Source organism: Lipotes vexillifer, unplaced genomic scaffold (assembly GCF_000442215.2).
Source record: "Lipotes vexillifer unplaced genomic scaffold, Lipotes_vexillifer_v1.1 scaffold792, whole genome shotgun sequence".
Classification (NCBI taxonomy): domain Eukaryota; kingdom Metazoa; phylum Chordata; class Mammalia; order Artiodactyla; family Lipotidae; genus Lipotes; species Lipotes vexillifer.
Window position 1 is genome coordinate 869,866 of NW_006795663.1, and position 14,831 is coordinate 884,696.

The 14,831-nt window shown below is 40.9% G+C and overlaps 1 protein-coding gene across 1 annotated transcript in view; it reads right to left on the bottom strand.

Moving 5' to 3' along the window:
- Nucleotides 1-14,831, bottom strand: part of THSD4 (thrombospondin type 1 domain containing 4) — a 566,919-nt gene that overhangs the window by 317,388 nt on the left and 234,700 nt on the right. The window contains 1 exon segment of the mRNA XM_007467843.1: nt 3,575-3,706. Within this exon segment, the coding sequence (XP_007467905.1) occupies nt 3,575-3,706 (132 nt within the window).

Here is a 14,831-nt window from a genome sequence, read left to right on the forward strand (position 1 = left end):
AGCAAAAAAAAAAAAAAAAAAAAGGAAGTGTTCCCCAGTTCTGAGGGAGGGACTGGCAATTCCTGTGTTCTCCAGCCCTGAGCTCAAGGGTTTCTGCATTCTTACAGCCCCTCTTCCAACTCTTGGATCTAAAACCCCAGTGGAGCTCCAGCAACAAGGTAAACACAGGCTGGCCAGGGAGAGCTCTGCCAGGAGCTGGAACAGAGCATTCCAGCTTGCTCTGGGTGGGCCTGGGGTGCCTTGGAAGTGGCTTGGCGTCAGGAGGACGCCCTTCTCCCTCAGCTACTCTTGTGTAGGTTTAGCTCGTACTCTTATTTAATGCTTGTCACTTTTCATTAACTTTTGTGGCAGGCCCGGGTTGGCTTTCAACTCTCTGTGTTCAGCAGAGGCTTTCTGGAGCTATTTCAGATGTAGACGCTCCTGTCAGAGAGTGACAGCTCTCTCAGCCACAGGTCAGCGAGGCAGAGATAGCAACTTGCATTCTGGGCTTCCGATCAAATATTCAGAAAAGGGCACTTTACCCTTTGAAAGTTGCAAACTAAACAGAACTTCAGCCTGGGAAGCAAATATACTTCTGATTATTTAGACTGAAGTTCTAAAGGGGACGCGACAGTCAGTGGTTCCAATAACATCAATGAACGAATTTCAGGCAAATGCACAGAGAACAAATACAAAGTAATATCAAAGTTGTCCTTGTAACATCAAATTCCTATTCATCTACTCACATCCTGGGGAATGTCTGTCTCAGTCTTTCAGCAATTATCATCTTCAAACTGTGTTGTCCTACACCACTGGTTTTCATCAATTAGTAAGAATCCAGACCCATGTCCTTATAAGTGTTTGTTTTCCTTTCATATCATCAGCTTAGAGGCACTTAAGGCAACACTAAGAAAACAAGCTCCCCCAGTAGAAAGAGACCACATTTCCTCTTCCTTCCAACTCATCTCACTGCTGTATATTTACAGTTCTGGTTCTTTGTGAACTGTGTTTTAATCGCTGTGTCCTTTAAGATTTTGCTGCTCAAAGTATGATCCATGGACCAGCAGTATCAGTATCAGCATCACATGGGAGCTTGCTGGAAAAACAGACTCTACTCAACTCTTCTCCAAAATAAAATAAAAAGTTAAGGGCTTCCCTGGTGGCGCAGTGGTTGAGAGTCCGCCTGCTGATGCAGGGGACACGGGTTCGTGCCCTGGTCCGGGAGGATCCCACATGGCGCGGAGCGGCTGGGCCCGTGAGCCATGGCCGCTGAGCCTGCGCGTCCGGAGCCTGTGCTCCGTGACGGGAGAGGCCACAACAGTGAGAGGCCCGCGTACTGCAAAAAACAAAACAAAACAAAAAAGAGTCCTCCATATCCTTGCCAATACTTGTCATTGTCAGACTTTTAAATTTTTGGCAATCTGGTGAGTTTCCCTGATTACATGTGAGGTTTAGCACCTTTTCCCAGGTGCCTACTGAGCACATGAAACGTGGCTAGTCTGAGTTGCACTGAAAGAAGTAAAATACACACCAGATTTTGAAGAATTACTATGAAAAAGAATGTAACAATGTGTCATTAATAATTTTTATATTGATTACATGTTGAAATGATAATAATTTGGATATACTAGGTCAAATAAGATACAGTATTAAAGTTTAAAATATAGACTACTCAGGCCCTTCCCTAGACCTACCAATGTAGAATCTGCCATCCCCCTGTGATTCACACTACAGTGTAAGAACACTGCCTCAAAAGATAATGTGAATCTCACAAATCTACAATCTGCAAAAAAAAAAAAAAAAAAAAAAGAAAAAATTTTTTTTTTAAAAAAATAAATAAAAAAATGGGCCCTAACCAAACGTATAAGCTTTTGCACAGTAAAGGAAACCAAGGAAATACTTTTGCTTAGAAAATTCATATACAACAGGACATATGTGGGCATAAGCAAACATAATACTAAGAAAAGCCAGCATGCTTTACTAAGTGCCAGACCTGTTATGAGGACCTTATGTGTACTGGCTCGTGACTCCTCACTACAGTGCAGGAAGTAGGTACCATCCTCCTCCTGTTGTAAATGATGTACGGGCACAGAGAGCTTACGGAACTTGTACAAGGTCACACAGTCAATCATGGAAGAGGTAGGATTTGAACCCAAGCAGTCTGACTTCAGAGGGCATGTTTTTAACCACTAAACTACACCACCTCCCAGCAGTGTACACCTGTATTCAGGAAATAGAACAGTTGATTCAGGATCTGAAAGAAAAAGCTAGGTTGCTATAAGGTGCATTATTTCAGGTTCAGTAGCATTTAGAAGCAGGGACTAGTTGAGCCGGAAACCACAAAACACTAACGGAACTCCTCCGGGTATTATCTGAGGACAGTAAGGATAGAGGGGATGCGTGAAACCCAGTTTTTTCCAAACGAGCAGAAACTGGAGGCCAGATAGGTCCCAGCCTTCATCGTGCTTCCCATCATACTCCCTACCTCTCTTGTACTGCATCAATGCTCTGGGGGTTTCTTGCTCATCCGAAGACAACCTCACATGCATCAGATATCAAAGGACAGCTCCCTTCCTTCCTTTCCTTTTTCCTTTTTCTATTCACAATCTGAGAATATCCATACTGCTTTGATAAATTGTTTTGTATCCTATTTAAAACCTCATTAAGAAAAAGGCTGGAAGGGGAAGGGGGGTGCTTATAAATCATACTCAAATAGCTCTAATACTAAACACAGTGGCAATTTATGTTCAAAGTAGAACAGGAACTTTCAGACAGTGATAGCCAAAGAGCTCTTCCATTGATGAAACTCAGTCCTGCCAGCAACTGTTAATTAAGATAGAATCTTAGTCTGGGCTCCAAAGAGTCATCTACCTGCTAGAGTCAGACCTCCACTCTTACATTTATAGATGAAAGGAGGGTCAACATCCAGGCTCCAATTAATGTGGCTGTGCAATTGGTGCCATCTCCTCTGGGGCGCCTGTTTTTAAACCACATGATGCTTTCTGTCAAAGGGTAGCATCCCACAGGGATTCTCTACAGACCAGAATGTTTGCAGAATGCAGGGCAGGGAGTTCCTGGAACAGACTTCAGAAGTACAAGGAGGCTAAAAACTTCCTGTTGAAAGCACAACTTCAGCTATAAAGGCACTAGACAACTTTCATTTGGAAGCTGGCCCCAGCTGGTGGGAGGCAAGATAAAATACGCCACGCCCTTAAAATGCCACCCTGATGACTTCAACGGCTTCTTGACTGATGCAGCAGCGCCCTTTTCATAACCTCCACTTCAGAGGGAAGGAAGCTTTGGATCCAACAAGGAAAGGTCGCTGAGTTTCTTACGACACACGTGATATAAACATGCATAAGTCACTTAATAAGTGAAATGCCAGAGTGAGACTTGGCAACTCCCAAAGATTGAAAACACGGAGCAAAACAAGCCGCCCTGTCTTACGCGCTTCTCCCAGAGCTTCTGGTTTGGAGTGGAGGGGACCATAAGTTGTGGGGAGGAGGCACGCCACAGCCCGGCAAACAGTGCAGTCGGCAGGCACAGATCAAACACCCGAGACCCACTCCAGATACGCCAGTCCAGGGGCACTTACCTTGCACTGCCCAGACACGCAGATGGCCGTGCCGTTCTGGTCACAGGGGGTACCATCAATGACCTTCTCTGCCTGCCGTACATAGAAGCGGTAGCCCATTGCCTGGCAGTTCAGCTCACACTTCCGATTGCCCTTGGCTACCGAAAAAGAAAAACACAACCCAATAATCAATAAGCATCTTTTTTTTTTCTATATTTTTTTATTGAGATAAAATTCACATAACATAAAATTAACCATTTTAACCAAAGTGTGCATTTCAGTGGTTTTTAGCATATTCACAGTGTTGTACAACCATCCCCGTGAGCTAATTCCAGAACATTTCTATCACCCCCAAAAAGGAAATACTGGACCTATTAGCTGTCACTCCCAATTCTCTCCTCCCCGCAAGACCTTGGCAACCACCAAATCTATTTTTTGTCTCTATGGATTTGCCTATTCTGGACATCTCATAGTCACACACCTTTTAAAATGCGTGAAAGTTATTAGATCTCTCTCCACTTGATGGTAGAGAGAAGGGGTTGCATCTGGATCTACAGGCACATAGTAGAGATTCGATGCTGAGTGAATACTGTAAAGGAATTCTTAAAGAATCTCACAATGCAAATAATAGACTCCACTTTTAGACATCCTCCCATGCTTTAACATAGGCAAAATTATATCGTATAAATCAGCAATCACAGTGAGCACACAATGTTTATGTTCTACTTTTTATTATTTAAAATCTATACAATTATATCATTTTATGGTCTTTTAAATGGCTGAGTTTCCCGTAATAATTCCTCCATTACCAGATATTTAAGTGGTTTCCCTAGCACCTTAGTTTGGAGTCCAAAGTCCTCAGCAAGGGATAAAACACCTTTCAGGAGCTGAACCTTGCCTACCTTTATATAGTCTCATTTCCTCCTGTTCCTCCTTAAATCTGCATTCTATCCCCAACTAAGCACTTCCTCTGTCCAGCCATTGTTTCACTGCTCTTCTGGCTAGCACCTGTTTCTACTTTGCTTTAGTTCCCAGGTCACCCCCTCTGGGAAGCCCTCCACAGATCCTGATCTACTCTATACGTCCATCCATCACAGGCTGACACAGCCTCCTCTACTATAAGGTTAAACAAACTTCATTTGAAGCATGGCTTTGAGGGACCACAGAGATGTGTCTATCTTATTCACTTTTATATCCCCAACACTCAGTAGAGAGCTGGGCACATAGAAAATGCTCAATAAATCCCTGAGGAATAAAAGGAGGGATAGATAAATGAATATTGGCCTTTGGGGTTATTTTTGTTCTGTTTTTGTTTTTGCCTTTCTCTCCTCTCTCCCCACTAGATAGATTCCCCTACCTTGGGGTGTTTCTTTATATTTTTGTTACTTCACAAAATGGACTTCACCAGCACAAAGCCTGGTGCTCAATAAATGCTAAATTAATTACTGCTACAACTCATATCTTCAGAGCAATCTAGTTGCCTCCAAAATAAGAATGAGAAAAATGTTCAGGTGAGATATATTTCCATATCCAAGGGAGAAAGGCATGCCAAGTACACACTGATTTTGTTGAACTGTTTTTGGAGACAAGACTAATGCTATGTTCAGCCATAAACAGCATGTTCCAGGGTCATGCCTTTGTCTGAAAATCTGATCACTGCATTGGATAACACTAACTTTTTCCTACACAACACAATACATCATACTCTCCCCAGTGTGGCTGCCTGACTGTCATAGCAACGAACTTCCTTCTACTCCAAAGCCATCGAAAACCGCTAACAGGAAATCACGGGCAACCTCTGGGACCTCATGTTTTAGTGAGGATTGAATCTTCTGTGTACCCTGAGCTCTACTGGAGAAGTCAAGAGACTTGACTTCCTACGCTGGCTGCCCAAAAGATATAAGAGGTGACCTTGGAAAAGTCAAAGATCACCAGAGACGAAGCACCTTTGGGAATGTCTGAAACCAAACCGTCATTTTATGGATTAAACACACACACACACATACACACACACTCCACACACACACACACCAGGCCTAAGAAAGGAAGTGACAAGATAGAGGCAAAACTAGTCTCCTACAACCTGCTTTCTCATGTCATCTATGTATCCAGACCCTGTTTCCTCTCTCCCAGCTCCTTACTTTGGGAAGTGACAGCAGGAACTATCCAGGTGCATTGCATTTTGTAATAAAAGTGTCTGAAAGGCAGCCTCACAGAGGGCAAGGGTTTTGAGTTCTCACTTCTCTGGGCTTCCTCCCAGTTACCTCTGTCCTTTGGAATACTATCATTGGCAGCCACAGCTTTAACCCTCAATATTTGCAACCATATTATGGAAGAACATTCTGAGAACAAAGAAAGATGGCTAAACATGAGACAATGACAGCAAATGGCTACATGAAAATAACCCAGAGGAACGGCCTTAAGTCTGGGTTTCTCCTACCTGTGGCCCAAACCAGCTACTAGGTCTGACCCTCTGCCTATGTGGCTTAGGCAGTGTCCCTGCCTTCTCAGACTTGCAACAAGGAAAAGGGGGATCCTAAGAGATAACTGAAACCTGGGGACAAGTGACTACCTGACAAAATTGCCCAGAATCCCACTGCCTTAGCAATATTGCATCTCATAAAAGCATGTCATAAAATTACATTAGCGGGCTTCCCTGGTGGCGCTGTGGTTAAGAGTCCACCTGCCGATGCAGGCGACACGGGTTCATGCCCCAGTCTGGGAGGATCCCACATGCCGCGGAGCGGCTGGGCCCGTGAGCCGTGGCCACTGAGCCCGCGCGTCCGGAGCCTGTGCTCCGCAACGGGAGAGGCCACAGCTGTGAGAGGCCCGCGTACCGCCAAAAAAAAAAAAATTACATCAGCCCTGACTTCTCCAGACCCTGCTCATACTCCTCAACCACTTTAAAATGCCACATAAAAACACATCTATCTACAGGGCTACAGTTTAATGTTTTCCATGGATGGCCACTTCACTCCTTTTTTCTCCCCTTGAATAGAATTACAATTCCGATGTCAAGAGCCTCTTCTCTAAGCAGATTCTGTCATGGTTTCCTCCTTGCAGAGAGAGGGGACAAAACAGGAGAGCACAAGCTAGAACAACAGGGTAAGAGCAAGTGCGCACATCCTCTTCCCCGCGCTTATCTCCCTCTTACGGCTCTCCCTCTCTGCTCTCATCTGCTTCCTAAAAGTCCTCCCCACCCCCACAGGGAATACCTTTACATTCCACACACCACAGAGGTAGTGACTCTCAGTGTGGTCCCAGGACCGGAAGCATCAGTAGCACCTGGGAACTTGTTGAAAATGCAAATTCTTGGGCCTCACTTCCAACTCCTAAATCAGAAACCCTGGGGATGGAGCCTGGAAACCTGTATCTTGACAGGCCCTCTGGGTGATTCTGGTGCATGGTCAAGTTTGGGAACAACTGCTCTATGAAAGATCAAGTAGTGAATAGACCTGGAAGCAGCTGATTATTCTTACATTGAATCAAAGATGTTCAAATTCCATGCCTAAATTTAAAAGTTAATACAAGCACTATTTTTAATTTAGGATATTGCCTGGATCCCTGAGAGTAAAACAGTCCTCTGATCATTTTTAAAAATCCTGGAGAATATACAAGAAAATTCAGGTTGCTTAGAATAAAGTGACAAACAGCTCAAGGGTTTACCCTCAAACACAGGTTAAATGTTTAAAACACTCATTGAACTGTTTAATTGGAAAATCCATTGATCTAAGAGGAAAGACATTTTTAAGTGATAAAGGGCAAAGAATATAGAAAAAGAGCTAACAGTTGTAAAATTTTGGAAGGTGGGAAGCAGAAGGATCCATGGAAATGACTTAGCAGACAGACCCAAGCAAATGGATCTTAAGCAGGAATTGAAGCAATGAAGCTACCTAGTATTGTACCATCTTCAGAAGGCAACTTTGGAAATAGGGGAGAAAGCAGGCCTAAAAACAGAAAAATTATCTATAAGCGTATTTAAGAATTAGTCAGAGGTTCTACTTTCCAGAATGGTTAGCTAAAAGCCTTTGAAAATCAGCTCCTTCATAAAAGCAATGAGAACATTGGAAAAAGCTGGAATGGCTAAACTAATATCAGACCAGACAGACTTCCAGACAAACATTTTTACCAAAGACAAATAACAGCATTTTACAATGATAAAATCCATCAGGAAGACAAACAATGAAGCCCCGAAATACATGAAGCAAAAACTGACAGAACTGAAAGGAGAAACAGACAATTCAACAATAATAATTTGAAACGTTGATACTCCACTTTCAATAATGGATAGAACAACTAGAGCCAGTAGATATCTATAGAACCTTCCACCCAAGAAGAGCAGAATACACATTCCTCTCAGGTACACATGAAACATTCTCCAGGAGGGAACAAATGTTAGATCACAAAACAAGCTTTAATAAATTTAAGAGGAGTGAAATCATACAAAGTATGCTTACGGATCACAATGGAATGAAATTAGGCATCAATAGCAGAAAGAAATTCAGGAATTTCAAAAATATGTGGAAATTAAACAACATACTTCTAAATAACTGATTAAGAAAAAAAAACTCAGGGAAAATTAGAAAAAGCGTTGAGATTAATAAAAATTAAAACACATCATACCAAAACTTATGGGATGTAGTTATAGTTGTGCTTAGAGGGAAATTTATAGCTATAAACACCTATGTTAAAAAAGATCTCAAATCAATAACTTAATCTCCCACCTTAAGTATTGAAAAAACACAAAGCCAACAGGAAGAAGGAAGCTAGAATGGAAATAAATTAAACACAGAAGGGAGAGAAAATCAATGAAACTGAAGTTGGCTTTTTTTAAAGGGAAAAAATGGACAAACTTTTAGATAGACTAACCAAGAATAAAAGAGAGAAGACTCAAAATACTAAAATTAGGAACAGAGAGGGGACATTACTACTGACTTTAGAGAAACAAAAAACAAACAAAAACAAAAAACAAAACAAACTTCTAGTCAGGGCAAAATAGACAAGAAAAAGAAAAGGCAACCAGATTGAAAAGAAAGAAGTAAAAGCATCTATCTGTATGCACAGATGACATGACCTTGTGTATAGAAAAGTTTTTAAGTGCACCAATAGACAAGTTCATCAAAGTTACAGGATATAAGATCAATATGCAAAAATCAATTATATTTCTATACACTGTCAATAAAACAGCCTTAAAATAATAGCATTATTTTTTATTGTAAAAATAGCATTTACAATAGCATCAAAAAGAAGAAAACACTTAGGAACAAATTTAACAAAAGAAGTGTAAGACTTACACATTGAAAAATACAAAACACTGTTGAAAGAAATTAAGGAAGATCTAAACATATGGAAAGAAATTCCATGTTCATGGATCGAAAGACAATATTGTTAAGATGGCAATACTCCCCAAAATTGATCTACAATTCAGTGCAATCCTAATCAAAATATCAGCTGTCCTTTTTTGCAGAAATTGACAAGCTGATCCTAAAATTTATATGAAAATACAAGGAACCAAGAATGGCCAAAATAACTTTTTCTTGAAAAAGAAAAACAAAGTTGGAGGACTCATACTTCCTGATTTTGAAACTTACTGCAAAACTACAGTAATGAAGACAGTGTGATATTATCACAGGCTAGACCACAGATCAATGGAAGAGACCTGAGCGTCCAGAAATAAACCCTTATATTTATGGTCAATTGATTTTTGATAAGGGTGCCAAGATAATTCAATGAGGAAAGAATAGTCTTTGCAACAAATGGTGTTGGGACAACTTTGCATATCTACATGCAAAAGAATGAAGCTGGACCCCTATCTTACACCATATATAAGAATTAACTCAAAATGGATCATCAACGTAAATGTAAAAGCTAAAACTATAAAATTTCTAGAAGGAAGCATAGGCACAAATCCTCATGATTTTGGATTATCAATGGTTTCTTAGATGATATGACATCAAAGGGACAAGTGACAAAAGAAAAAAACAAGATAAACTGGACTTTATCACAGAAGTCTATTGAGAAAATGAAATGGCAACCCACTGAATGAGACAAAACTTTTGCAAATCATATACCGGATAAGGGACTTGTATCCAGAATCTATGAAGAACTTTTATAACTAAAAGATAAAAAGAGATTCCAGTTGCAAAAGGACTTAAATAGACATTTCTCTGAGGAAGATATACAAATGGCTAATAAGCATATGAAAAGATGCTCAATATCATTAGTCATTAGGGAAATACAAATTGAAACCACAATGAGATACCACTTCACACACAGGACGGCTGCAAAAAAAAAAAAAAAAAAAAAAAAAAAAAAAACTGGCAAGTTTCCAAAAGAGAAATCAGATGAAACAGGCAATCATCATAAAAGCCAGGGAACCATCATTAAAATAATTTAAGAAAATTTCACAGACATGAGTTTCCAGATTAAAAGGGCTCACTAAGTGACAGCAAAAAAAAGATGAAAAATAGGCCCAACTAAGTGAAATTTCAGGTAAATAGAGATAAGCTTTAAGATAGGAAAAAAAAAAAAAAAAAAGACAATAAGAACACTGGCAAGGATGTAGAGAAATCAGAAACCTCTTACAATGCTGATAGGATTGTAAAATGGAACAGCTTCCTTGGAATACATTTGGCAGTTCCTCAGAATGTTAAATGTAGAGTTACCATATGAGCCAGCAATTCCACTTCTAGGAATATACCAATGAGAAATGAAAACACACATCTTCACAAAAACTTGTATATGAAAATTCATAGCAGCATTATTCATAATAGCTAAAAAGTAGAAACAATCCAAGTGTCCAAGTGATGAATGGATAAACATAATGTGGTATATCCATACAGGAAATATTACGTGACAAAAGAAAGGAATGAAGCACTGATATACGCTACAACATGGATGCACCCTGAAAACATTATGCTAAGAGAAAAAAGCCAATCACAAAAAGTCACATATTGTATAATTACACTTACATCAAATATTCAGAATAGGCAAACATATAGAGGTAGAAAGTAGATTAGTGGTTGCCAGGGGCTGAAGGGAGGCAAGAATGTGGAGTGACTACTAATGGGTACGGACTTTCTTCCTGGGGTGATGAAAATGTTCTGAAATTATATAATGGTGATGCTTGTATGACTCTATACTAAAAGCTGCTAAATTGTACTATTTAAATTGGCGGCTTTTATGGTATCTCAATAAAGCTATTATTTTTTTAAAAAAAGCAGCAGCAGCAGCAGCAGTTAGCTTCCTAGATCCCCAAGAAATCATCACATAAATAACAAGAAAATTTCTGTTTCCAGATTGAAGGAGCCCCCAGGACCAGGGTGTTAGGGTGCTCAGATTATCTACCATTACCATCCCAATCCAAGTCAGGATTCTCCCAGCAGCTGGGAGTTTTGCCTGCCGTTAGCTCACAGCTGTGTCTTTCTGGAACTTGCCCCCAGCCTAAGGGAGCTGCCTCACCAACCTCCTTCCCAGGGATAGCCCCTGTCCAAGGACGGGTCCATGTGGTTGTACAATGGCCCATTCTGTCTTAGTTTGGGGTAATTCCCAGCTCAGAGCTGTTCATTCCTGCATCTCACACCCCTCACAGGCATAGTTCCAGAATCACTGCCTAATAAACACTGGGCACAAATCTCTGCCTCAGGATTAGCATCCTGGAGATCTGACCTAGTACACTATTATGGCTCAGCTGTGAAGCGCATGCACATAGTCATACTGTAAGCAATGGTTATTAATCTAACCAAAATTACGACATAATTACATTGAGAGTGTGTGGGATGGGAAGTGTATGTGTGGTGAGGTGGAGGGAGAGGATGATGAAAGAGGGCTACATCGTCACCTTCAACAGAAAATACCTGAAACTGAAAAATCCAGAAGTAATGATATAAACATTATTCAGAGATAAGAAGGTAAATATCAAAAGAACAGCTAAAATTATGGGGGGGGGAGAAATATTGGAGGGGGCAAAGTTTGTAGAATTATTTGACTCTGTAAGATACATGCATGGGTAACTTAGATTAAGCAATAAAAATTAATTTTAAAAAGGATTAAAAAAATAACTCCAACAATTTGGGTTCTGAGAAATGGAATCCTGTACAGTTTCTATCAGTGGTAGTTCCCTTCCATCTCTATTCAAAATTAACACAAAACTATAAAACTCCTTGCTGTCTTTTCAGGAACTCAGCATAAGTGGGAGAGCAAAAGTGTTGCTTTCCAAGAAAGCAACACGTTGCTGAAGGTTCTAGATTTTAGCCAGCTTTGCTACTACCAAGGCTTGCATTATCTCTTAGTAAGCAAGAGGGAGACGTCTCAAAGTGGCAGGAAATGAGGTTCAAGCTTTCCCCACAAATGCACATTCTTTCACCTTCCCTTAAGTAGAGAGAAAATTTCAGGTAAGAAAAGAGGAGAGACATTCTGTGAATAAATACGTGAGGCTATTCTTGGAGAATGGATAACATCTGTGCTTAGTTTCGGATCCATTCAAACTTCACAAGTTCACTCCAAGTTTAACACTGAAGCCCTCGTTTCCCAGGCTCAAGTTCCATTTTTTTGGTAGAATATGTGATATCCCTGTTCAAGAAAAGCAGCCTCGTAAACGGAGCTCATAAAACTCAGACGTGGCAGGGTGCTCACCCAACACTTGCTGATGAGTGAAGTGTAAACGAATTAGAAACATGCGGATGCACCGTCTTAACTGTGTATGCAGCGTTTATATAAAATAAAAAGGTGTTTGCCCAAAGTCCTAGCAATGGGCACGGAGTTTGCAGCATTTGCTTGGGGGTGAGTAATCCAGGGCAGCCAGAGCCATAGCCCTAGCCCCGCCAGGCTTCACCTCTGCCAACTACATTATCTACGTGCTAATCCTCCTGTTTATGACGAAGGATCTGCCTGCCCTTGGACTCCAAATTCTGCACTAGACGCAGATGATTACTACATAAACTGCTTTCCCCCAGACTGCATTTTCCAGGACAAAGTTATGGGAAATAAGATGAGGAGAATGCTTCTAAGAGCCCAGACTCTTCTCTGGAATTAGAAAACTGTTTGAAAAAGTAGAGAAAAGGGGCAGGACTAATTCTTAGCTTTTCCTGTTCTGAGAAGGAAATTGTTTGGGTGTGCATCCCATTATAAAAACTTAAATACAAAAGCATACAGCTTATCAATTATGGACAATAATACCCCTAACCTTCTATCCCACACTACAACTATGTAATTTAAACTTTGAATCTTATTTAATCGACAGTCTTAACAGACTCGGAGATCTGGACAAAAAACAGTACACAAAATGCCTTTTTTGAATCCCGAAAAATCATTGGCTCAATGTCGCATAGATGTTAAATTCCTCTTAGCACTGCTCACACTTACACACATTTCTAGTAGGTAACACTTGAATGGTGGTTCTCAAACTTTAGTGTACTCAGGATCACTTTGAGGTTTCATTAAAACACAGACTGATGGACTCCAGCCCCAGAGTTTCTGATTCATTAGGTTTCTGATTCTTGGCAAACCCAGCATCTGCCTTTCTAACAGGTTCCCAGGTGATGCTAATGGTGCTGGCCCAGGAACCACACTTTGAGAACCATTCTTCTAATTGGTGCTATTGAACCAGGATGGGGAAAGGAGACCCACCCAGCAACCAGACCACTAGTTGACACCCTGGGAATGCACTGCCAAAGCTGACACACAAAATGATGTTCAGCTAACTAAATCAAAGGTTACAGTTTTATACATGCAAGCCAGCCAGTCGAGACTGTAATCAAGAGGCCATTCAAGGAGGAAGTTCCCTTCTGAGCTGGCAGGTACGGTCCATACTATGCAGGAAACGGAGAGGGAAAAGGAACTTCTCTTTCTTTAGCATCTGCATTTGCCTCTGGCTGCCTAACCTCTTCCTGCCTTTTACAATTTTTATGTCTACTGCTTACTGAGCACCTTCTATGTGCCAGACTCTTTATGTACATTGACTCAGCTGATCCTCACCCCTGGAGGATGAGGGCCCTGAGGCTCAGGCAAGCTCATCACCGCACATGGCTGGTTCGAGGGGTGAGAGACATCCTCCATGGTGGAAATAGAGAGCGAGGGAAGATGAGCTGAGATGAGGCTGCAGAGGCAGATCGGCAGCCCAGGGCACACAAGACCATCATTCTCGTAGAAAGAATGAACACACTTGTCTTGAGTTCTACGAAGCACCACAGCTAGCATTCCTTGCACTTTTCCAGATAGCAGAACGTGGAACAGCAGTAGCTTCCCATTTGGAGAAAGTTCCTAGACACGTAATTTCACAGGAATTGGTTAAGCCAACTTTGTCCAAGTTACCCAACCTTTTTTCTGAAATGTGTTCTTTTTCTCTCATGTCATAGTAAATCCAAAGCTGGAAAAAGTGACTGAAAACAAATACCATTATGGAACAAAATCATGCTGCTCAAAACTCTTCAAGCTGTGTGACATGTAGTGCTACATCTTAAAATGTTATATTTAATAAAAAAATGAAAGTGTGAAAGGGGTTCTGTCAGTAGAAAGCCAGTTTGGCCAACTGTCAGGAAAGCAGCTTGACAGCTTCAATAGAAGTGGGAGGTCATAACCAGTTTCTTATGGAAAAATATATATCTATCTGAGTGGATGTGGATATATTAAAATACGGCATATATACATATCCTCCAGCAAAACAATGTGGCCATAGCCATGTTAAGGACTGAGGCTGTTGAGAGCTCCGAGAAGGAATCCGGGGAAGGGAACTCTGGTACAAACTACCATGTAAAGTAAAAGCCTCAGAGGCCAGAGAAACTCAGAGGCAGAGGAAATGACACCATTTCTACAGGCAACACCCAGAGGAGGGTGGCTTGACTTCCCATCTCCTGCCATTATCATAGTAAAAAAAAAATATATGTATAGGTATGTGTGTATATGTGTGGGTGTGTGGGTATGTTTACATGTGTGTAGTATGTATATATGTTACATGTATCTGGGTGTAGGAATGCCTGTGTGCATATATTCGTGTGTATATGTGTACTTATTTACGTGTGTATTATGTGTATAAGTGTGTTCATGTATATAAGTGTGTATGCACACATGTATCTTCCAGAGTCTGTTGGCACCAGGCCAAAGCAATCAACAGTGATGAGAACACAATATGAGCTGATCCGTAAGGTGGTAAAACTTATTGCATGAATGTGTGGGCAGATGTAGCAAATCCACACACCAAGCAGTGGTTCTAACAAAGGCTCTCTCTTCTAGACATTTAAGAGCAGACATGGTAAGACACTAGAAAAAGAAGGTTTCAGCA